This window comes from Oncorhynchus masou, chromosome 23, assembly GCF_036934945.1.
Source record: "Oncorhynchus masou masou isolate Uvic2021 chromosome 23, UVic_Omas_1.1, whole genome shotgun sequence".
Taxonomy (NCBI): Eukaryota; Metazoa; Chordata; class Actinopteri; order Salmoniformes; family Salmonidae; genus Oncorhynchus; species Oncorhynchus masou.
In genome coordinates, this window is record NC_088234.1 from 9,204,549 (window position 1) to 9,226,870 (window position 22,322).

A 22,322-nucleotide genomic window follows, 5' to 3' on the forward strand; every position below is an offset into this window, starting at 1 on the left:
CCAGAGACTCACACAAAATAGCATTTGGCTCTGCGTTGTTGATCCAAAATGGCTGCAATTAGATTTAATATGGAGAATCATTCATGTCATGCTTGTTGTCGCGTGTGATTTGTGCTGCTACTAGTGGTTGTCCTGATGCAGTACAGGGCCCTTGTCAGCGCCTTCCTCTTTGTCTCTCAGGGTGGTAGTGCCGGTCTTGGGTCTTTTAGATAGCTGTGGGATAGCAACTCAGACAAAAAAGCCGTCTTTAATGTAGTGCTGTTCAGCATGTTTATTTTGACTCCTCTCCTCCAGGTCCTGATGGTGGTACCAGACTGGTCACTACAAGATGCCTGTTACTGAACTACCTCAAGGTGTGTATGATCGACTTGACTTCTGTCCTTTTATAATGTAGAAGTGATTTCCTGTTACCGCCCCAGTCTGATGTTAAGCTGACTGATTGGTTACTGAACTGATCTACTCTAGCAGTGTGTTCTGGTCCTGGGGCCCCAGAGGAGTGGTGGGTCCCCATGATTAGATAATGCTGTGCTGTTGACTGATCTAATGTCTGACCACTAGTTCTTACAATATCACTTAATAATCCCTCAACTCTCCTCCCCCAGTTGATGTCCTTGTGGGTCTGCAGCCTTCAGGAAGGTGTGTATGATTGTTTTTACAGCATCTTCACTCACTGACCCTGCACCTCTTGCACAAACTCTACCTACTCATTAACATCACTGAGGGAACTACAACTCCCATGAACGCTTTACTACAGTGCACACCCACTACATGGAACATTCTGGAATGCTGTTTGTGATGACTTTCCATCACAGTTGATTGGCTTCTGTCTGGTGCTCTGTGGCTGGCATCAACCCAGGTTTCCCATCGGTCCTCCTGTGGGTTGGGCAGGCACTGATAAGCCTGCTCTTGTCGAGGGGCAGGGGTAAGGTGGGCTGCCTGCCTGGAGGGAGGGTGTCTGGGTGGGGAGCTTGTAGCCAGACCTTGGACCGCTGGCTGGATGGCTACAATGACTGAACACAAGTCTGATCTCATTTCAGAATGCTCTGCATATAGTCTGCAGTACCTAATGTACTTCTGCATCATGTTTAATTGGGGATCTGTTCCTTCCAGGTCCTAAATGTTCCATCCTGGCCACTGGAGAAATGTTATTGAACTACCTCAAGGTGTGTAGGATCAACTTTCACTTGATCTGTTGCCATTAATTGTCCTTTATCGTGTAGAAGTGATGATTTCTGGTTACCGCCCCAGTCTGATGTTAAGCTGACTGATTGGTTACTGAACTGATCTATACTCTAGAGCAGTGTTTCACAATCCTGGTTCTTGGGACTTAGATGTAAAGGCTTCGTTTAAACTGACAGCTCAATTCTGATCTTTCACTAATTATTTTTGAATATTAGACCCAATGTTGACTGCAGTTATTTACTTAAGTTTCTATAAACATACACTTCAGAGAATTAATCAAAATGTTATTGGTGTACCCCGGTCGTTTCTGAAATACTCTGGGATACCACCTCAGCCTAGTTCTGGGGGGAAAACACTTGTTGACAGTTTTGGGTCCCCCAGGATTAGAATAGACTGATCTCATGTCTGACTACAAGGTCTTACAATGTCACTTCATGCTTTCCTACTGTCTCCCTCTAGGTTTCTGCCCCTCTGGTTGAGGTCCTGGTGTCTGCAGGGTTTGGAAAGGTGTGTGACTTTTGACGGAATCGTGAGACTCCTTCCACATGAAGCATTCTGGAATTTTATAAATGATGAAGACACTAGTACGTCTCCCAGTCTGTTGGCAGTCCTGTGTTCTGGGGCTGGATTAAGGTCTGGCCTCCCATCGGTCCTCCTGTGGGTTGGGCAGACACTGACAAGCCTGATCTTGTTGAGGGGGCAGGGGTAAGGTGGGCTGCCTGTCTGGAGGGAGGGTGTCTGGGTGGGGGCTTGACCCCAGACCCTGGACCGCTGGCTGGCTACAATGACTGAACTACGCACCTGATCTGGTTTCAGAATGTTCTGGATGTCGTCTCGTAATCTAAGATGGGGATTGTTTGGTTTTAAAACTGTTCTGTTTGTTTAGATCTGGTTGGCTGCTGAAGTGTTGCTGTGCTGTTGGAGTGGGAAGGTGTGTAGTGTTATTATAATACACTGAGTATAGAGGACATTAACACCTAACTAAAATTGAGTTTGCCCTCAGAACAGCCTCCGCTGTCTACAAGGGGTCTAAGCGTTCCACTGGGATGTTGGCCCGTGACACAACTGTGGTTCGGCATTGGAGTCTAGTTAGCTGGATGTCCTTTGGGTGTTGGACCAGTGTTGATACACGTGAGACACTGTTGAGCTTGACAAACCCAGCAGTGTTTCAGTTGACACAAACCGGTGTGCCTGGCACCTGTCCTCCCTCGTTCAAAGGATCTTAAATCGTTTGTCTTTGCCCATTTCACCCTCTGAGTGGTACACAAGCCATGTGTTGTTTTTTACAAACCCTTTTAACATGTCTGTGCATCTACACTGATTTAACCAGTGACGTCAGGATGATGTATTGACCACTCAGTGGATATGTGTTGTAATGGGAAAGGGGGCAGATCAATATTAGGAAGATGTTGAATGTTCCTCTTGGATCATCACACTGACCCATGCAATGTGTTCTACACTACATACTCTGACGTGATGAGTCATCATTACCGCCCCAGTCTGATGTAACGCTGACTGATTGGTTAATCTCTGATCAAGTCATCTCATACCTTGTGTATTAGTCCCTACAGTATCACCAGGGTTTAATTCTCACACTATTTTCCCCTCTAGCTCTCCTGTTTTACACCTGCAAGCCAAGCCACTTGCACTCCTGTTTGGTCAGCAAAGAAGTGGGACGTCTCGTTGGAACTGAGGGGAAACCAGGCCAAGTCAATTCAACCCTGACTGTTTTGCTGTATAAATAAATCTACAAATTAATGCTTGTCCTATTTGTCTCTTTGTGGTAGTAAATAAGGTGTTTGATTTCATTTTTAATGAACCATGTGGCGTTTTGATTTCAATACTGAATAATGTCAATCATCGCATCATGTTTTTCAAGGTTTTAAACATGCACGGTGACTGACTTATCACTTGCAATAGGAAGTTGGCTGACTTAAGCCAATTTGTTTTTAAATATGCTATTGTGAGCAGCATGTTTAGTCATGTAAGTTTTGACAATGATATTGAATAAATTCAGTTTACGACGCAACCAATGTCGCCAAAGATGGTAGATAAAAGTGTTCACTCAGGCCTTTACCATTGGGTCGAAAAGAAAATACCGGTATGGATCTGCGTGGTTAATGTGTCGGCTTGTAGTTCCGGAACCCCTTATTATGGTGGAAGGATTAGGTTTTTGGGATCAGTAAGAAAACGAGGGTTACCGGTGGTCAATGTTTTAGCGTTGGCCATGAAGCATTTACGTTGATTTGATGTCGGGACATAATTTATTGGACTAATGCAGAGCTGTTAAGGAAGTGAGTTAATACAGGCCCTACCGTCAACCAATAGTATTAATGCGAACTGTTGCACAGTGGTAGAGAATTTGGGTTCTGACAAGGTAATTCAGTTGGTTCATGGGGCTAGTTTCCCGGACACTGAGCCTACTCCGGGACTACATTTACATAAGAATTCTGTCGGTTAACAGGAGAAAAGCCATACGTACAGGGGTATGAATGACGCAAATAGTAATTTCTAAAGTTTGCTTTTCTCAAGTTTTTTCAGATATGCTGTGTCATGTTACTATGGAATAGTGAAGAATAATTACAAGCATTTCGTAAGTGGTTTCGTCAGAATTCTGGGGAGTTTGTTCACCCGCCTTTTGAGGATCGGCCCAAACAATCGCGACTATAGTAGAAAAAGTTGTTAGAAAAAAAGTGACTTGTTAATTGTTTACTCCAAGGTAAAAATTTAAGTAATTCAGAGAAAATTACTTAGCCCCAGTCCTCGGCAGTCAAATCCCTGTACCTTTTGCAGAATATCAGTCTGTACCTGATGTTTTTCCTGCAGGTAGTGGCTTCTTTGCTGCCATTCTGTTAGAGGAAATTATAGTTGAAATTATTAATTATATATACATTTCTGATTAAAACCATTTATTCTGATACTATTATGTTATGAAATACATGGGTTCTTGGTTCTAGGCTGTTACTGAAAATGTAAGCAGAACAAATTAATTGTCTGTGCCTCTTGGGAAGTTTAAGGGGGAGAGATGCTATAGCTTTTCAGACAGATAAGAAAGGTTTGGGTGGTGTTCCATTAGTGGAGAAAAGTATATCTTTTAGACAATTTGGAATGTAGTTTATGGGGGGGTAGAAGAAGAGTTCCAGACCTAAAAACAATGGGCTCTTGAGAATTGGAGCGAGGGTGGGAAACTGATGATGTCATTTCTAGTTTATAACCTGTGGAAATATGTGTATGCGGTTAGTACTCTCTTGTAATAAACGCTGTTACCTTTGGCTTTTAAGACTGGTCTCGATCTACTTCATGCATAATTAATGAACTTACAACTCATTAATGAATTAGAAATGAGTGCGAATTGGTTTTGGCAATAAAACATACAGGAATTTAGAATTCCTTTGACACCAGGCCATCCTCCAAAAGTCTTTGCCTCACTGTGCGTGCAGATGCACTCACACCTGCCTGCTGCCATTTCTGAGCAAGCTCTGTACTGGCGGTGCCCCGATCCTGCAGCTGAATCAACTTTAGGAGATGGTCCTGGCGCTTGCTGAACTTTCTTGGTTGCACTGAAGCCTTCACAACAATTGAACCGCTCTCCTTAGAGTACTTGATGATCCGAAAAGTGGTAGATTTAGGTGCAATCTTATGGGCAGCAATATCCTTGCCTGTGAAGCCCTTTTTGTGCAAAGCAATGATGACGGCACGTGTTTCCTTGCAGGTAACCATGGTTTACAGAGGAAGAACAATGATTCTAAGCACCACCCTCCTTTTGAACTCAATCAGCATGACAGAGTGATTTCCAGCCTTGTCCTCGTCAATACAGCTGTGTTAACGAGAGAATCACTGACATAATGTCAGCTGGTCCTTTTGTGGCAGGGCTGAAATGCACTGGAAATGTTTTTTCAGGATTCAGTTAATTTGTATGGCAAATATGGACATTGCAATTAATTGAAACTCATCTGATCACTCTTCATAACATTCTGGAGTATTTGCAAATTGCCATCATACAAACTGAGGCAGCAGACATTGAAAATTAATATTTGTGTCATTCTCAACTTTTGGCCACAACTGTACAGTTAATATTGTGCGCCGTTCAGTACTGGTCTGCGTCACATTTGAGCATTTGTCCAACAAACCATGGCAGTTTGTGCCTAACAAGATGCCATTACTATTACTCTCTCTAGCAGCTGGGTCTGCCTAGTTAATTTAATAGGACACATTGTTCAGCGAATGGTCGTCTCGCTTGCCATCCGTCTCAAACCTTATTGTGTCTGTATTGTGTGATGTATTGTCTCCACCTTCTTGCCCTTTGTGCTGTTGTCTGTGCCCAATAATGTTTGTACCATGTTTTGTGCTGCTACCATGTGTTGCTACCATGCTGTGTTATGTGTTGCTGCCTTGCTATGTTGTCTTAGGCCTCTCTTTATCAAATCACAATCAAATTGATTTATATAGGCCTTTGTACATCAGCTGATATCTCAAAGGGCTGTACAGAAACCCAGCCTAAAACCCCAAACAGCAAGCAATGCAGGTGTAGAAGCACATTGTGATTGTGTGTTTTGTCCGATATATTGTATTTATTTTTAGTCCCAGGCCATCATTGTATATAAGAAATTGTTCTTAACTTACTTAATTATGTTAATTAAAAAAAAGAGAAAAACCTAAGCACTTTTTCAACATCTTTCCTCTTCCAGTTTGTTGGATAGAATACCTGTATGTTTCTAGTGGCGAACTGGGATAGTGCAGCAGAACAACACTGGATAGAATACCTGTATGTCTCTAGTGGCGAACTGGGATAGTGCAGCAGAACAACACTGGATAGAATACCTGTATGTCTCTAGTGGCGAACTGGGATAGTGCAGCAGAACAACACTGGATAGAATACCTGTATGTCTCTAGTGGCGAACTGGGATAGTGCAGCAGAACAACACTGGATACAAAACCTGTATGTCTCTAGTGGTGAACTGGGATAGTGCAGCAGAACAACACTGGATACAATACCTGTATGTCTCTAGTGGCGAACTGGGATAGTGCAGCAGAACAACACTGGATAGAATAGTCATGAAATTAAAACCTTTTCAAGACATGAAGTCAAACCGTTACACACCAACACTAACCATGGTGGGGTGACTGAATTTAATATACAGTTATACACCAACACTGACCATGGTGGGTTGACTGAATTTAATATACAGTTATACACCAACACTGACCATCGTGGGGTGACTGAATTTAATATACAGTTATACACCAACACTGACCATGGTGGGGTGACTGAATTTAATATAGTTATACACCAACACTGACCATCGTGGGGTGACTGAATTTAATATACAGTTACACACCAACACTGACCATGGTGGTGACTGAATTTAATATACAGTTATACACCAACACTAACCATGGTAGAGTGACTGAATTTAATATACAGTTATACAGCAACACTAATCATGGTGGGGTGACTGAATTTAATGAACAGTGACACACCAACACCAACCATGGTGGGGGGAGTGAATTCTAATAGCAGATGCATTGAAGTGAGGCACTGGTTGGCAGAAAACCAACCAACCAACCGCTGTAAACAGTTATCACTCAGTATGATGCTACTGTCTAGTAGCAGCCTAACAGATCTTGACAAGGTGTAAGACACAGCAGCATCAATGAGTTAGCCAACTAATTTTCATAAACAACCGCAAATGAATTGGTTTGAGTTCAATCAAAACGCTGATGTGCGTTTTGGTCGTTGAGTCAATTAGACCACGGACATTTCAAGCTTACCGGTTTCTTTCTAAAAATGTGTTCCTGCTTTGTGATGTCATCCCCCTCCTTGTTGTTTGACATGACAAGCAGTGCAGGGGCATGATGTCACAAACACACTGGTACCCAGACTGGAAACCAATTAACCCCTAGTCCTGGTACCCAGACTGGAAACCAATTAACCCTGGTCCTGGACTGGAAACCAATTAACCCCTAGTCCTGGTACCCAGACTGGAAACCAATTAACCCCTAGTCCTGGTACCCAGACTGGAAACCAATTAACCCTGGTCCTGGACTGGAAACCAATTAACCCCTAGTCCTGGAAACCAATTAACCCCTAGTCCTGGAAACCAATTAACCCCTAGTCCTGGAAACCAATTAACCCCTAGTCCTGGAAACCAATTAACCCCTAGTCCTGGAAACCAATTAACCCTGGTCCTGGACTGGAAACCAATTAACCCCTAGTCCTGGAAACCAATTAACCCCTAGTCCTGGAAACCAATTAACCCCTAGTCCTGGAAACCAATTAACCCCTAGTCCTGGAAACCAATTAACCCTGGTCCTGGACTGGAAACCAATTAACCCCTAGTCCTGAAAACCAATTAACCCCTAGTCCTGGAAACCAATTAACCCCTAGTCCTGGAAACCAATTAACCCCTAGTCCTGGAAACCAATTAACCCCTAGTCCTGGAAACCAATTAACCCCTAGTCCTGGAAACCAATTAACCCTGGTCCTGGACTGGAAACCAATTAACCCCTAGTCCTGGAAACCAATTAACCCCTAGTCCTGGAAACCAATTAACCCCTAGTCCTGGAAACCAATTAACCCCTAGTCCTGGAAACCAATTAACCCTGGTCCTGGACTGGAAACCAATTAACCCCTAGTCCTGGAAACCAATTAACCCCTAGTCCTGGAAACCAATTAACCCCTAGTCCTGGAAACCAATTAACCCCTAGTCCTGGAAACCAATTAACCCCTAGTCCTGGAAACCAATTAACCCTGGTCCTGGACTGGAAACCAATTAACCCCTAGTCCTGGAAACCAATTAACCCCTAGTCCTGGAAACCAATTAACCCCTAGTCCTGGAAACCAATTAACCCTGGTCCTGGACTGAAAACCAATTAACCCCTAGTCCTGGAAACCAATTAACCCCTAGTCCTGGAAACCAATTAACCCCTAGTCCTGGAAACCAATTAACCCCTAGTCCTGGAAACCAATTAACCCTGGTCCTGGACTGGAAACCAATTAACCCCTAGTCCTGGAAACCAATTAACCCCTAGTCCTGGAAACCAATTAACCCCTAGTCCTGGAAACCAATTAACCCCTAGTCCTGGAAACCAATTAACCCTGGTCCTGGACTGGAAACCAATTAACCCCTAGTCCTGGAAACCAATTAACCCCTAGTCCTGGAAACCAATTAACCCCTAGTCCTGGAAACCAATTAACCCCTAGTCCTTGAAACCAATTAACCCTGGTCCTGGACTGGAAACCAATTAACCCCTAGTCCTGGAAACCAATTAACCCCTAGTCCTGGAAACCAATTAACCCTGGTCCTGGACTGGAAACCAATTAACCCCTAGTCCTGGAAACCAATTAACCCTGGTCCTGGACTGGAAACCAATTAACCCCTAGTCCTGGAAACCAATTAACCCCTAGTCCTGGAAACCAATTAACCCCTAGTCCTGGAAACCAATTAACCCTGGTCCTGGACTGGAAACCCCTAGTCCTGTGTGGCTCAGTCGGTAGAGCATGGCGCTTGCAACGCCAAGTGTCGTGGGTTCGATTCCCGCTGGGGCCACCCATATGTAAAAGTAGTGGCCCCAGCCGACTTGCAAGTCGCTTTGGACAAAAGCGTCTGCTAAATGGGATATATTTTTTTTTTTTATATATTAAACCAATTAACCCTGGTCCTGGACTGGAAAGCATCTGTGTCTGGGAAACTTCCCCTAAATTAGCATTATAGAAGTGATTATGTTGTCAGCTAACAACATCCCACAGAGCGGAGGTTGAGAAACACTGAAGCTTCTTCAGATGTGTTTTATTAATGCAACACCCAGGATGTTAATCTGCAGTGAAGACGCGTGCAGCGATGTCATCCAGTAGCCAGTCTACTCCTGTCAGTAGGTTCTCTCCTGTCACAGCACTGCAGCCGATGATACACCAGTGGTGGGTCTTAATGTCATCCAGACCCAGGGCCTACACACACACACACACACACACACACACACACACACACACACACACACACACACACACACACACACACACACACACACACACACACACACACACACACACTATGAATACAAGTATTAGACATGAAATCAAAGTTATCAAACAATGTTTTTCCAACCCACTGATGACAAAAACACAGAAATTGTGTGGGAGTCTGTGTGTGTGTGTCTGTGTGTATAGGGGGGTACTGTGTTCTCTTAGGTGTGAAACATTACAGTTTGGAAATTGTAAAGGATATGGTCACATGTCAAATGTTAGCAGACGAGAGAAGATATTGAAGAATCTGTGAATGGAAAATGTTGCATCTGTGGTGGGGATCATACTCCGGACTTCCCCGAGTGCCCTGTTAGGGTGAAGGAGGTCAAGGTGTCAAAGATCAGGGCTGCTCAGCGGGTCTCCTATGTGGAGGCTGTGAAGAGAGTCAAAGGGGCAAGAGGCAACAGTGTTGAAGATATAGCAGTGGATGCAATGCAACCAGTTGCTAGTGTTTTAAGAATTTGGTATTTTATTAAGATCCCCATAAGCTGTTGCAAAAACAGCAGCTACTCTTCCTGGGGTTCACACAAAACACAATACAGAATGACATAATACAGAACATCATTAGACAAGAACAGCTCAAGGACAGAACTACATTCATTTAAAAAGGCACACGTAGCCAGGTGATCTGGATACACTCATTGTGAAGGTGGATTCTGTGGCATTCATAGCCACAGTGATTAAATGTACAGGACAAGTGTCCAAGAAGCACGATAACATGGACTTACGTCACCAGGAAATGTCCTTTCCTCACAGGAGGCTTCTGGGGATGTGTTGGACCTGATTAGAATGAGGTTTTTACAGAGAAGCAGGTTGATTTTATTTAGTTAATTTCTTTGTTGGTAGTTTTTACGATATTTTATTTTTACCCAAATGTTTTACTTTTTCGGGATCCGTATTATCCACCGGCACAGTAGGTGGCGGAATGCACATTTAATTGTTGCGAACGCCATTATACCATAGAAGAAGGGAGAGCGCATGGATTTTCATTCAGGTGAGAGAGAGTTGTTGGAGTTTCTCCTCCGTGTGTTTAAAATTTAATTTACTCTTTTCAAGATGCCGATGACTCGGTAGAGAATATGCATATCAGGTAAGCTGCATATTACTGAAATGTCTGCCATGCATTGTACAATGACTCACATTTGCGGCAGGAAAACGATGCAAGCGAGCGTTAGTTTGCCAACTGGCCAGTTTGGTGGTTTTTGTTATCACCTGGTTTACCACGTGTCATGTTGGTGTTAGCTAGTAGGCTAGCTCCCCAGTTATTAGTGACTGCACCATCACTCTCTTACCGAATCAGCATTTGATGAAGAATCATCTTTACCAGATTCTGAGTAGCATTTGGCCCCTGATTCGACTGTCGTTGCTGAGCTAATGGCACCCTATTCTCAATAATGTACTACTTATTAACGTTGATCTGGTCAGAAGTAGTTCACTGTATTGGAAATAAGGTTCCATTAGCGACGATATCCGTGTCGGGTTCTATATGCCTGCACGTTGTCTGTGCCCAATGTTTGTACCATGTTTTGTGCTGCTGCCATGTGGTGTTGCTACCATGCTCCTGTTTTAGGTCTCTTATGTAGTGGTGTGGCCAGTGTTGCCAACTCATTTTCGGTGTAAGTTGCTCGAGGCAGGTTCATGTGACGCAGAATACACAACCTTACTGAAATTGATTTGACATTTTGTTCAGGTACCGATTCACTCTTTCCTGTACTTCTGTCTGTACAACATTGATTGAGACATGTTGATTGATGTAAGTTCTGTTCAAGATCAATCATTCGTGACCAACTACAGTCATTGGGTTTGTCTCATCGAACCCGTACTCCTGATGCTGCAGTCAGCCAACAATGATTTGCAATTTTACTGAAATTGCTGCTGCTTGTGCACGAGCTGAACGCCTGCTGTTGACGTCACTCACAATGCACTTTTGCAGCGAGGCGCGTGTGTTGTGACAGAGAAAATCGTTTTTGACATTTAAAGGGAAATGTGTACATTATATTAAACAATCCCAGCTCCCCTTCCCAGGAGTCTTTTTGGTAGGCCATCATAGTAAATACGAGTTTGTTCTTAACTGACTTGCCGAGTTAAATAAAATGAACATTGCTCTGGTCAAAAAGTTGTACGGTAAACTAACTCATTTTTGTACGTCGCGCTGGTCCGTACAATTGACCTTATTTTAGCGCCCAGAAAACGTAATACTTTCAGATCAACTGTAATATCAATACCATTTGTAAAGCGCCATTTCTCCCCTTTCCAACAAAATGATGAGACCTTCATGATGCCCATCTCTGCATGATTCAAGAAGGCAATGAGCTCCGTCGGGTCTCTTTAAAAATAGCGGGTGGGGAAGCTAAACCGGCTGCGCCGTCGCTCATAAATGTATTTTGTCCCCCCACAACAAACGGGATCACTACACGCAGATTAAAATATCAAAACAAACTCAACCAATTACATTCATTTGGGGACAGGTCGAAAAGCATGAAACATGCACTTGCTAGCTAATTTGTCCTTTTTAACTAGCTTGCTGTTGCTAACCCATTTGTCCTGGGATATAAACATTGAGTTGTTATTTTACCTGAAATGCACAAGGTCCTCTACTCGGACAATTAATCCACACATACAATGGTAAACCGAATCGTTTCAAGTCACCTCTCCTCCTTCCAGGGTTTTTCATATTTGAACTTATATGGTGATTGGCATCTAAACTTCCATAATATTACCACGACAACCAGCAACACAGCTCGTCTTTCAATCACCCACGTGGGTTTAACCAATGAGGAGATGGCACGTAGGTACCTGCTTCTATAAACCAATGAGGAGGCGGGACTTGCAGCGTGTCTGTGTCAGAAATAGGAATGACATCTATTTGAGCCCTTGGCAACGCAGAAGCTCATTGACCTGCGTGAGCAGTTTGGGTGCAATAATTGAATAACATAGATTTTGGAATCTATTTTGCAACACTCTCACACGTGACAGGAGCGGTGTAGTCAGGGTATGATGGTGAGGAGAGATGTCATGTGGGGAAAACTTCTTTTTTCACTTGACCTGTCCAATTTTAATCACCTTATCGCCTTTTAAAATGTAATTAAATCCCTATTAAAGAGTTTAAATAATATTTTGAAGGTTTGTCGACTTTGTATCAGGTTTTTTAGGGTGGTGCTAAAGTGATCTTCAGTAGTAAACAGCCGTCTAGCTTGCAGAGAGTCATGCTAGCTTGCAGTGATGATGCAAAAAATGACTAGGTATCCCCCTTATCCTGTCCCTTTCTTGTTTTTAAACGGTGAGGGTGGAGAGGGGCTGTGAGACACAATTAGTTGCGTTATGCGTGCTCTACGTTACGCCATGACACGTCACGATGTAACATCGTCGGAGGGGGGTCAGTCCCCCCCACACACACACACACACACATCTCTTCTCCAATACTATAGAGCCAGTACCATGTCAATCAACTCTTGAATAGAAACGTAGTTCACAACCCAGATAGTGACGTCGACACGGTCACATGAGTTTTCTTTGCAGCCTCGTTTGAATGTCGCGTGTGCACACGTTTGTACGTAATGGGGTTAGCGTTCGTTACACGGTATTGTAAATAAGGTTCCGTTAGCGACGATATCCGTGTCGGGTTCTATATGCCCGCATGTTGCCTGTTCATAAATGGACCTCTGTAATTTTCCTCCTGGCTGTGTCCTGCTTCTCAGCCCTTCACCTTAAAGGGATACTTCAGGATTTTGGCAGAGGCCTTAATCTACTTCCCAAATCAGTGGATACAATTTGTGTCCATTTATGAGAGAAGTCAAAGGTAGTTTCATAAGCGAATATTAACTAGCATCAGCGCAGCTATGAAGTATGTGGTTGTCAGCTAGCATGCTAGAACATGCCTATAAACTTCCAGTCATTGTGCTAGCTTTAGTTAGCATTGGCTTGCAAAACTACATTTAACTTAACTCATACTGGACTCTGACATAAGGTCCTCTGCCCAAAATCCCTAACTATCTCTTTGTGTGCACTTGGCAAACGGTCATGGATTTACAACTAAATGGGGAAGTGCACTTTGGGGTGGATGATCAGCATGTGGTAACTGACTCATAAGTGACTGTCTGTAAATGATGATCCTCAAAGACAAGAATATGTCGGATAAATATATATATTTTGTGAAGGTAATCTTTGATCTGATTGGCTCTTCATGAACCTTCTTTCCTCTCATAGAAGCCAAGCTATAACTAACATTCCTTTGTGATTCTTTCTATAGAATACCTGATTCCAGACCACGAGACTGATGCGCTTTGTGAAAATCCAGGTTGGTGAAATGTTACGACACTGACATCATTTGAAATGGTACCCCACTTCCCTTTATAGTGCCCTACTTTAGACCAGGACCCATGTACTATAAAGGGAATAGGGGGTGACTTTGGATGCAGACTCTTTCACCTTTTGGCTGACCAACTGTACAAGATGGCTTCTTGGAATGACGGTTTAGTTTCTATGGCTACCGTGACATGCTACAGTCCCAATGATGGCAATCCTCTCTTTTTGAACCGATATAAAACGTCATGAACTACTGAGTGACTGTATATAATGCTGCAGTTAGTCATCGATTCCTCAATCGTCACACTAATAAAATGTTTGCCTTTCATTCTTCAGGGTTTGAGTGGTGTGGTCAGTGGCATTGCAGCGTGGACTCCAACATACTGGTGAGTTATGGTTCTGAAACTGTCCCAAATGGCACCCTCTATAGTGCACTACTTTTGACCAGCGCTTTGAGGGCCCTAGTCAGTTGTAGTGCACTAGAAAGGGAGGTCTTTCCCAGAATAACAATCGTTCTCTGCAACCACATGATAAACCTTTTTAGAATCTCATTTGTCTGAATTCCTGTTGATGTTTAATAACCTGACACCCTGCAGAGGAGTCTAGTTAAATGTCCTCTTTTATGTTTTTATTTTTTACAGTTGACTGTCCTGAAACAAGATGGCTGTTCTGGGCTGCTTTTAAACCTCTACAGTCTACTGTCCTGAAACAAGATGGCTGTTCTGGGCTGCTTTTAAACCTCTACAGTCTACTGTCCTGAAACAAGATGGCTGTTCTGGGCTGCTTTTAAACCTCTACAGTCTACTGTCCTGAAACAAGATGGCTGTTCTGGGCTGCTTTTAAACCTCTACAGTCTACTGTCCTGAAACAAGATGGCTGTTCTGGGCTGCTTTTAAACCTCTACAGTCTACTGTCCTGAAACAAGATGGCTGTTCTGGGCTGCTTTTAAACCTCTACAGTCTACTGTCCTGAAACAAGATGGCTGTTCTGGGCTGCTTTCAAACCTCTACAGTCTACTGTCCTGAAACAAGATGGCTGTTCTGGGCTGCTTTTAAACCTCTACAGTCTACTGTCCTGAAACAAGATGGCTGTTCTGGGCTGCTTTTAAACCTCTACAGTCTACTGTCCTGAAACAAGATGGCTGTTCTGGGCTGCTTTTAAACCTCTACAGTCTACTGTCCTGAAACAAGATGGCTGTTCTGGGCTGCTTTTAAACCTCTACAGTCTACTGTCCTGAAACAAGATGGCTGTTCTGGGCTGCTTTTAAACCTCTACAGTCTACTGTCCTGAAACAAGATGGCTGTTCTGGGCTGCTTTTAAACCTCTACAGTCTACTGTCCTGAAACAAGATGGCTGTTCTGGGCTGCTTTTAAACCTCTACAGTCTACTGTCCTGAAACAAGATGGCTGTTCTGGGCTGCTTTTAAACCTCTACAGGATCAGTGTCCTGAAATCTGGACAGCTGCTGCTCAGTATGTGACTAGAAAGGCTTTCGAAACGACAGCCAACTTTCCCGGGAGGTCGACCTGTCTTCTATCGTCAGAAAGCTTACATGTTTGTTCATCTAACTGCAGTGTCTGATTTACAGTAGCGATTACAGCGGGACAAAATACCATGCTATTGTTTGGGGATAGCGCACAACAACAAAACACTTATCAATGCAACTTGTTTTGATACATTCCCCTCTGACATATTGGCGACACAACATGTCAATTAGCCTAATGAAGGTAAGCCGTCGTTAGGCACCAAAGAGACCAGCGGTGTTCACTTGATTGACGGAGTCTTGGTCCAAGGACCACCTATCATTTTGAAAGCGGTCTCGCTAGATAGCTGGGCTTTCCAGCGGAATGTGAACGCCTTTTGTACTGCGAACAACCATCATGCTAGAGCTGTGGGCAACAGTGTTCATTCTCTGGTGAAAGCAAACAGGACTCACGGTAGTTAATGATACTCTGTGGTTTGGTCTCTTCTACAAACTTTTCTCAAATCTAAAAAAAGAACATGGCTACGAGTGGAAAAGCTACATCAAAGTCCAAGTTTACAAATAATTTGGATGAGAACATTGCGGAAATTGACTGGGAGAGTGACACAGAACTAATGGATGAGGACTCCATGAGTGAGTCCAGTTTTGATTCCAGTGAGGAAGAAATGTTTTTGGAAGGAGAGGATCCCCTTTTGGATCAGTAAGTAAAATAGGTTTTTGCGTCTCATGCTAATGCAGCTGTTTTAAATGGTTGCATATTAATTTGAGATATACCTGTATAGATCTGAGGCATACAATGTATTAGCATAGCCTATGTGTATTTTCTGCTGGCTATGACATGCTATTGTTTTTCAATGTCTTATTGCCTATTGGTCCACATTTCATTAGGGATTGTGTTCCCCAAACTATATAATATAGATGAGTGTTGTGTATTTGATGTGTTGATGCAGTGCTCACTCCCTGATAAAATAAAGGTTAAATTAAATAAGTCATAGAAAACTTGAGTTCTAAACATGTTTTTTATATTTTTCCATCCTCAATAGAGGTAGAGACTCCGATGACCTCTGGGAGCCATCTCCAAAGATACCACGTTCAAGTCCATCCCACACTCATTCAAACGTAGGCACTGGTTCCTCCGGTCTGACCCCTGCTGCTGTCTCTGGCTCCACCCCCACCCGGCCATCTAGAGGTGCTATGAGTCCAGACCAGAAGCGGAGGAGGGCCGGTGTACCAGCGGCAACTACAACCGAGGGAGAGGACCGTTGGCGCACTGTGCTAGAGGATGATGTGGAGCCACATCGACCAATATTTCGACCTAAAAGGCAGCCGGGACCTCAGCTGGACATGACTGGAAAGTACAGCCCCCTTCATCTTTTCCAGGGGTTTTTCTCCTCGTCAGTTCTTGATTCGCTGGTGTCGAACACCAACAAGTATGGGGCTAAGAAGCAAGCAGGCAAGAAAGAGGCCTGGAAGCCCATTTCCATCCAAGACCTGTACTGTTATATCTCACTGGTCATTTATATGGGGCTTGTGAAGTTGAAAACCCTGAAGGACTACTGGAGAAGCTCAAGACTCTACCAACTGCCTTTCCCCGCAACTATCATGTCTTGTAAGAGGTTTCTGACTGTCTCGCGAGCGCTTCATATCAGTGACCCACAAGCTGACGACAACAATGACAGGAAGAAGGGCACAGCAGGCTTTGATAGGCTCTTCAAAATGAAACCTCTCTACGCCAGCGTTGTTGAGGCCTGCAAGACCCATTTTCAGCCTTCCCAGAACCTGTCCATAGATGAGAGGATGGTAGCATCAAAGGCCAGAATTGGCATCAAACAATATATGCCTAACAAGCCAACAAGATGGGGTTACAAACTGTTTGTTTTGGCAGATTCTGCGTGTGCCTACACTTGGAATTTCTTTGTTTATGAGGGTAGGTCCATCTCAGCCACCGGTATGGGACTTGGTTATGATTCCGTTATGAAATTATTGGATTTTCCACTGCTGGGGAAGGGCTACAAACTGTTTGTGGATAACTTTTACACAAGCCCGACTCTGTTTACAGACCTGAGGAAGCTGAATGTATGGTGTTGTGGCACCATTTGTCCCAACGGAGTGGGTTTTCCCAAAACAAAAGTTAACGACCTGCCTAAGAGGGCTTATCGGGGGACCATGCGATGGATTCGGAAAGATGACCTGCTCTTTGTAAAGTGGATGGATGCCAGAGAGGTGGTCATGTGCTCCAGTATCCACAAATCGTACAGCGGCGATCACATCCGCAGGCGTGTGAAGGACGCTAATGGGACATGGACCAAGAAAGATGTCCCGGTTCCAGCTGCTGTTAAGGATTACAATAAGAGCATGGGAGGTGTGGACCTGTCAGACGCGCTGATAGGCTACTATAATGTTCTCCACAAGACGATGAAATGGTACAAGACATTGTTCTATCACTTCATCGACATTGCTGTGGTGAATGCATTCATCCTCCAGAAGGAAATGGCTAAGAGCTGTGGAAAGACCCCCATGACACAGCTAGCCTTCAGAGAGCTGCTCATCCAGGAGCTTGCTGACTATGGCACAAAGACCACTCCAGCACCCTCTGTCCGCTCTACCTCTGACCCCTCTACCTCTGTCCCCTCTTCTCCCGCCTCCAGTGATGTTCACCTGCCAAAATACATCAGTGCAGACCTGAATGTACCTCAGGGCCAAAAGGGCACAGTAGGGAGGCGTCGTTGTACTATGTGTCACAGGAAATCTCCCATCGCCTGCAGTACTTGTGCTGTTACCCTCTGCTTTACGACAGAGAGAAACTGCTATGGGCCTTGGCATCAGCAGCTCAATCTGGTGTAGAGGACTGTGGGTGTTCTAAATACTCTCGTTGTAAATAGTTTTTTTTTTTCTCTCTCCCTTTGTTTGTGGTGTGTACACTTCTGACGTTAGATCAGTGTTGGCTGCTAACTTGGCCGTTTTATCTTAAATAGTTCACTTCTGTGTTTTGGGAGGCATTGGATCAGCGTTCTCATTTCGTCTCCTGTTTAGTAACTTTTATGTAGGGATGCTAATGATCCATTACGTTTGACATTCCTGGGAGTGTGTAAACTTTATTATGAAAGCATTTTAGTATCTTCTCTATAGGTATGTACTTTTAAAATGGCCCAATTTGGCCACTTGGGTACATTTGGTAAAACTCGTGAGGGACACCTGGGAAACCTCAAACCAAATATTATGTAGCTTTCTCATTCTTGAATGTAACTTTGCACACACATTGTTACTCTTTTGTGGACAACAAGAAATGGTTTTCTATATTTCTTTCTTTGATTTGATCTTTTACTACGGTGTTATATTCTCCTGCATTATTCTCACCCCTCCACAAACTTCAAAGTGTTTCATTTCAAATAATATCAATAATCAGCATATCCTTTCTTCAGGTCCTGAGCTACAGGCAGTTAGAATTGGGTATGTTATTTTAGGTGGAACCAGAGATGGATCCTTACCTATGCAGGTATGGATCCATCCAGTCTAAATGGATATTTTAACTCCAGTCTTTAATTTGTCCTTAAAGGGGTAGTTCATTGTGAAGTATGATTTCCTTTTTAAAATATTTTTTTATTGGTATGTAAAAAAACATTTATATACAACCTTTTTTACTTGGCAGGTTTAGCTGTTTTCAGTTTGATATTGACACAGCATTGTTAATGTTTACTTGTATAGTTTAGCTGAACGCGACATGTTTGAGCTCTCCCAACCTTCTGCTGAACGTGATGAATATTCTCTTTGGAATCTCGTTCGTCTGAACTCCTGTTGAGAAAAGGAATAGCTGACTTCAGCAGAGGGCTTCGTAACCTGTCATAAAGGCTACATATGTTATGTCTAAACCCCCCCCCCCCTCTGCCTGCCTGGTATCTGGTCTCCACCAAGACCTTATCTTGAAGCTTTTGTCTTAGGTTTCCTCTGTATGTGGCTGAACAGGGAGCCGTGATTCCAACTAGAATGGTGAGTTTTGGTTAATGAGTACTTTCGGTAATTGTCACGGGAAATGATTCTCTAGTCATTGTTTCTTAACCAGATCCTCTGCCTTAGCCACAAGCTATAACCAGTCTAGTGTTATAACTCACTGCAAACGAGAGGGAACAGTTGATGTTTGGTAGTCGTGGTGACTCTGGCTCTTATTGATGACACGCGCACCGTCGGCGACAGAACCTGCAAAGGTGGACCCACTGGCGTTGCCAGGGCAACAACGGGACAGCTGGTTGGGGTTACCAACTGTCTGATGGGACCAGAGACTCACACAAAATGGCTGTTGGCTTTGCATTGTTGATCCAAAATGGCTGTTGGCTTTGCATTGTTGATCCAAAATGGCCGCCATTTGGTTTAATATCAAGAAGTATTAAATGCCAGTAGCAGCACAAATCACTGGGATAAATGGGCCACTCGGGATGTAGTCAGTTAATTTATATTATCTTGCGTTACCATCAATCGTTTAAGCAGGATTGAAGTTAGAATACTGTCTTCCAAATAACTACATTCTTGTCTTGATGTACGGGGCCCTTGTCAACACTTTCCCATATTTAGTCTCTCGGGTGATTGTGCTGGTCTAGGATCAGTGGTCTTTTGGTTAGTCGTGTTCCCTCCCCAGCTGATTGGTTACCCCTCTGATCTATCAGACAATAAAGCAGTCTTTAATGTAGTGCTGTTCAGCATGTTTATTTAGACTCCACTCCTCCAGGTCCTGATGGTGGTACCAGACAAGTCACTTGAAGATGCCTGTTACTGAACTACCTCAAGGTGTGTATGATCGACTTGACTTCTGTCCTTTATAATGTAGAAGTGACGATTTCCTGTTACCGCCCCAGTCTGATGTTAAGCTGACTGATTGGTTACTGAACTGATCCATACTCTAGAGCAGTGTTTCACAATCCTGGTTCTTGGGACTTAGATGTTAGGCTTCATTTAGACTGACAGCTCAATTCTGATCTTTCACTAATTATTTTTGAATAATCAGACCCAATGTTGACTGCAGTTATTTACTTAAGTTTCTATAAACATACACTTCCGAGAATTAATTGAAATGTTATTGGTGAAACTCTGTCGTTTCTGAAATACTCTGGGATACCACCTAAGCCTAGTTCTGGGGGGAAAACACTTGTTGACAGTTTTGGGTCCCCCAGGATTAGAATACACTGCTATAGACTGATCTCATGTCTGACTACAAGGTCTTACAATGTCACTTCATGCTTTCCTACTTTCTCCCTCCTAGGTTTCTGCCCCTCTGGTTGAGGTCCTGGTGTCTGCAGGGTTTGGAAAGGTGTGTGTGACTTTTGACGGAATCGTGAGGCTCCTTCCACATGAAGCATTCTGGAATGTTGTAAATGATGAATTTTATTCGTCCAGTCAGGTGGCAATCCTGTCCTGTGTTCTGGGCTGGATTAAGGTCTGGCCTCCCATCGGTCCTCCTGTGGGTTGGGCAGACACTGACAAGCCTGCTCTTGTAGAGGGGGCAGGGGTAAGGTGGGCTGCCTGCCTGGAGGGAGGGTGTCTGGGTGGGGGCTTGACCCCAGACCCTGGACTGCTGGCTGGATGGCTACAATGACTGAACTTCACTCCAGATCTGGTTTCAGAATGTTCTGGATGTAGTCTAGTAATCTAAGATGGGGATTGTTTGGTTTTAAAACTGTTCTGTTTGTTTAGATCTGGTTGGCTGCTGAAGTGTTGCTGTGCTGTTGGAGTGGGAAGGTGTGTAGTGTTATTATAATACACTGAGTATAGAGAATCATGAAACACGGGCCGAGATGTTAAAAACTGTCCATTGTGCCAATAGATGGAATGCACTCGCATGAGATTTGCCGTGATGTTGACAGAGTGGCATGGGAGGTTTATTTCTTAGCCTGGGTTAAGATGTCAATTTTGGGACACATCCTCAGTAAGTGTGCCTTCGAATCAGTGGGTGTTTCAGCCTTTAATCACTAAACACCCTCATCAAAGGTGGCCAGCTAAAGGGTGATCAAGCCTTCGCTTGTGTCCCATGCCCAATTTAAGATGTCCCACGGGACTATGCAAGGCAGGGGCGTCCTCTTCCCTGAGCCAGCCCTACAGCTGACCACATACCTCATTTGCCCTCCTCAAGTTGGAGGGATCTGAATTGGGTTCTCAGGTGGGGGGTCATGAAGTTATAGCCCAGCACGGGTCCTTCCGTTTGATCCAGATCCACTGGCTGCCTCTTTCAGCTGCTTGAGAAACTCATCATTACCGCCCCAGTCTGATGTAACGCTGACTGATTGGTTCATCTCTGATCAAGTCATCTCATACCTTGTGTATTAGTCCCTACAGTATCACCAGGGTTTAATTCTCACACTATTTTCCCCTCTAGCTCTCCTGTTTTACACCTGCAAGCCAAGCCCTCTTGCACCCCTGATTGGTCAGCAAGGAAGTGAGGCGTCTCGTTGGAACTGAGGGGAAACCAGGCCAAGTCAATTCAACCCTGTGACTGTTTTGCTGTATAAATAAATCTACATATTAATGCTTGTCCTATTTTCCTTTCTTGGTGGTAGTAAATCAGACTTGGTAAATTTGGACATTTTGAATGAACCATGTGGTGTTCTGATTTCAATACTGAACAATGTGACATTTCCTGTCATTTCAAATCTTTACGTTGTTATTCTGGGTGGTTCTAAACATGCACATGTAACGGTGACTGACGTTTCTTCTCACTGGCTATAGAAAGTTGACTGACTACAATTATTTTAAGGCGTTGATTTGTTTTTGAAAGGATGTTATAGTGTGTAGCATGTCCAGTCATGTCGTAGGTGTTTACCACTATGGGGTAGTTTAGTAGGCTTTTTTCTTTTAAGTATTGTACTGTTAACCTTGCATACTGTTTTAATCCTGGACTTGGGTGTATTTTTTTTTTTTTGATGTAAATTGGCTTTTAGGAGATATTTTAGCAATAAGTCCTGGGGGGGGTGGTATATGGCCAATATGTCACGGCTAAGGGCTGTTTATGTAAAATGTTCAGTGTAAATTATTAAAAGTAGTCATTGTGCATCGCGTCGTATGGCTTTTTAAAATTTGAAATACATTTTTGATTGGAGAATCTGAGTCTAAGTAATTGAGTAATTAAGTAATTGTGGGCTGCCTATCCTTCAACCCTACAATGATTTTGAGGGGACTTTATCATGAATAATTGGGATTGAGGGACACTGCAATACCATACAGGAGAATTGGAATGGAGGGACACTTGTATATCAAAACAGGAGAATTGGGATGGAGGGACACTGCAATACCATACAGGAGAATTGGGATGGAGGGACACTGCAATACCATACAGGAGAATTGGGAT

General features: G+C 43.6%; 1 protein-coding gene, 3 non-coding genes and 1 pseudogene across 7 annotated transcripts; all 5 read left to right on the top strand.

Annotated features, from left to right (window-relative positions):
* The first annotated feature begins 1,215 nt into the window (after positions 1–1,215).
* Positions 1,216–1,285, top strand: LOC135511280 (small nucleolar RNA SNORD31). The gene has a single exon (XR_010451245.1). It is a non-coding gene; the product is annotated as a small nucleolar RNA SNORD31 (small nucleolar RNA).
* Positions 1,286–2,648: 1,363 nt separating this feature from the next.
* LOC135511281 (small nucleolar RNA SNORD31) lies at positions 2,649–2,722 on the top strand (annotated as a pseudogene).
* A 7,435-nt stretch (positions 2,723–10,157) lies between these two features.
* LOC135510263 (piggyBac transposable element-derived protein 4-like) lies at positions 10,158–22,025 on the top strand. Of its 4 annotated transcripts, XM_064931062.1 has the most exons (9): positions 10,188–10,295; positions 13,455–13,502; positions 13,847–13,896; positions 14,152–15,692; positions 16,036–18,979; positions 19,713–19,771; positions 20,244–20,291; positions 20,675–20,719; positions 21,354–22,025. In XM_064931062.1, exons 4-5 carry the CDS (start codon positions 15,511–15,513, stop codon positions 17,834–17,836), a joined length of 1,983 nt encoding a protein of 660 aa, XP_064787134.1. In that variant the 5' UTR covers positions 10,188–10,295; positions 13,455–13,502; positions 13,847–13,896; positions 14,152–15,510; the 3' UTR covers positions 17,837–18,979; positions 19,713–19,771; positions 20,244–20,291; positions 20,675–20,719; positions 21,354–22,025. The 4 variants fall into 4 exon arrangements, with proteins under 4 accessions (XP_064787135.1, XP_064787134.1, XP_064787133.1 ...); XM_064931063.1 differs by having other exon boundaries at positions 10,158–10,199; positions 16,036–19,771; XM_064931061.1 differs by having other exon boundaries at positions 16,036–19,771.
* On the top strand, positions 18,741–18,812 carry LOC135511273 (small nucleolar RNA SNORD30). The gene has a single exon (XR_010451238.1). It is a non-coding gene; the product is annotated as a small nucleolar RNA SNORD30 (small nucleolar RNA).
* Positions 19,807–19,876, top strand: LOC135511285 (small nucleolar RNA SNORD31). The gene has a single exon (XR_010451246.1). It is a non-coding gene; the product is annotated as a small nucleolar RNA SNORD31 (small nucleolar RNA).
* Positions 22,026–22,322: the final 297 nt, after the last annotated feature.

Coding starts and splice junctions, on each gene's coding strand:
- LOC135510263 (XM_064931063.1), top strand. CDS start 15,511: ATGGCTACGAGTGGAAAAGCTACATCAAAGTCCAAGTTTACAAATAAT. Junction 15,693..16,035: donor GAGGATCCCCTTTTGGATCA/GTAAGTAAAATA, acceptor CATCCTCAATAG/AGGTAGAGACTCCGATGACC.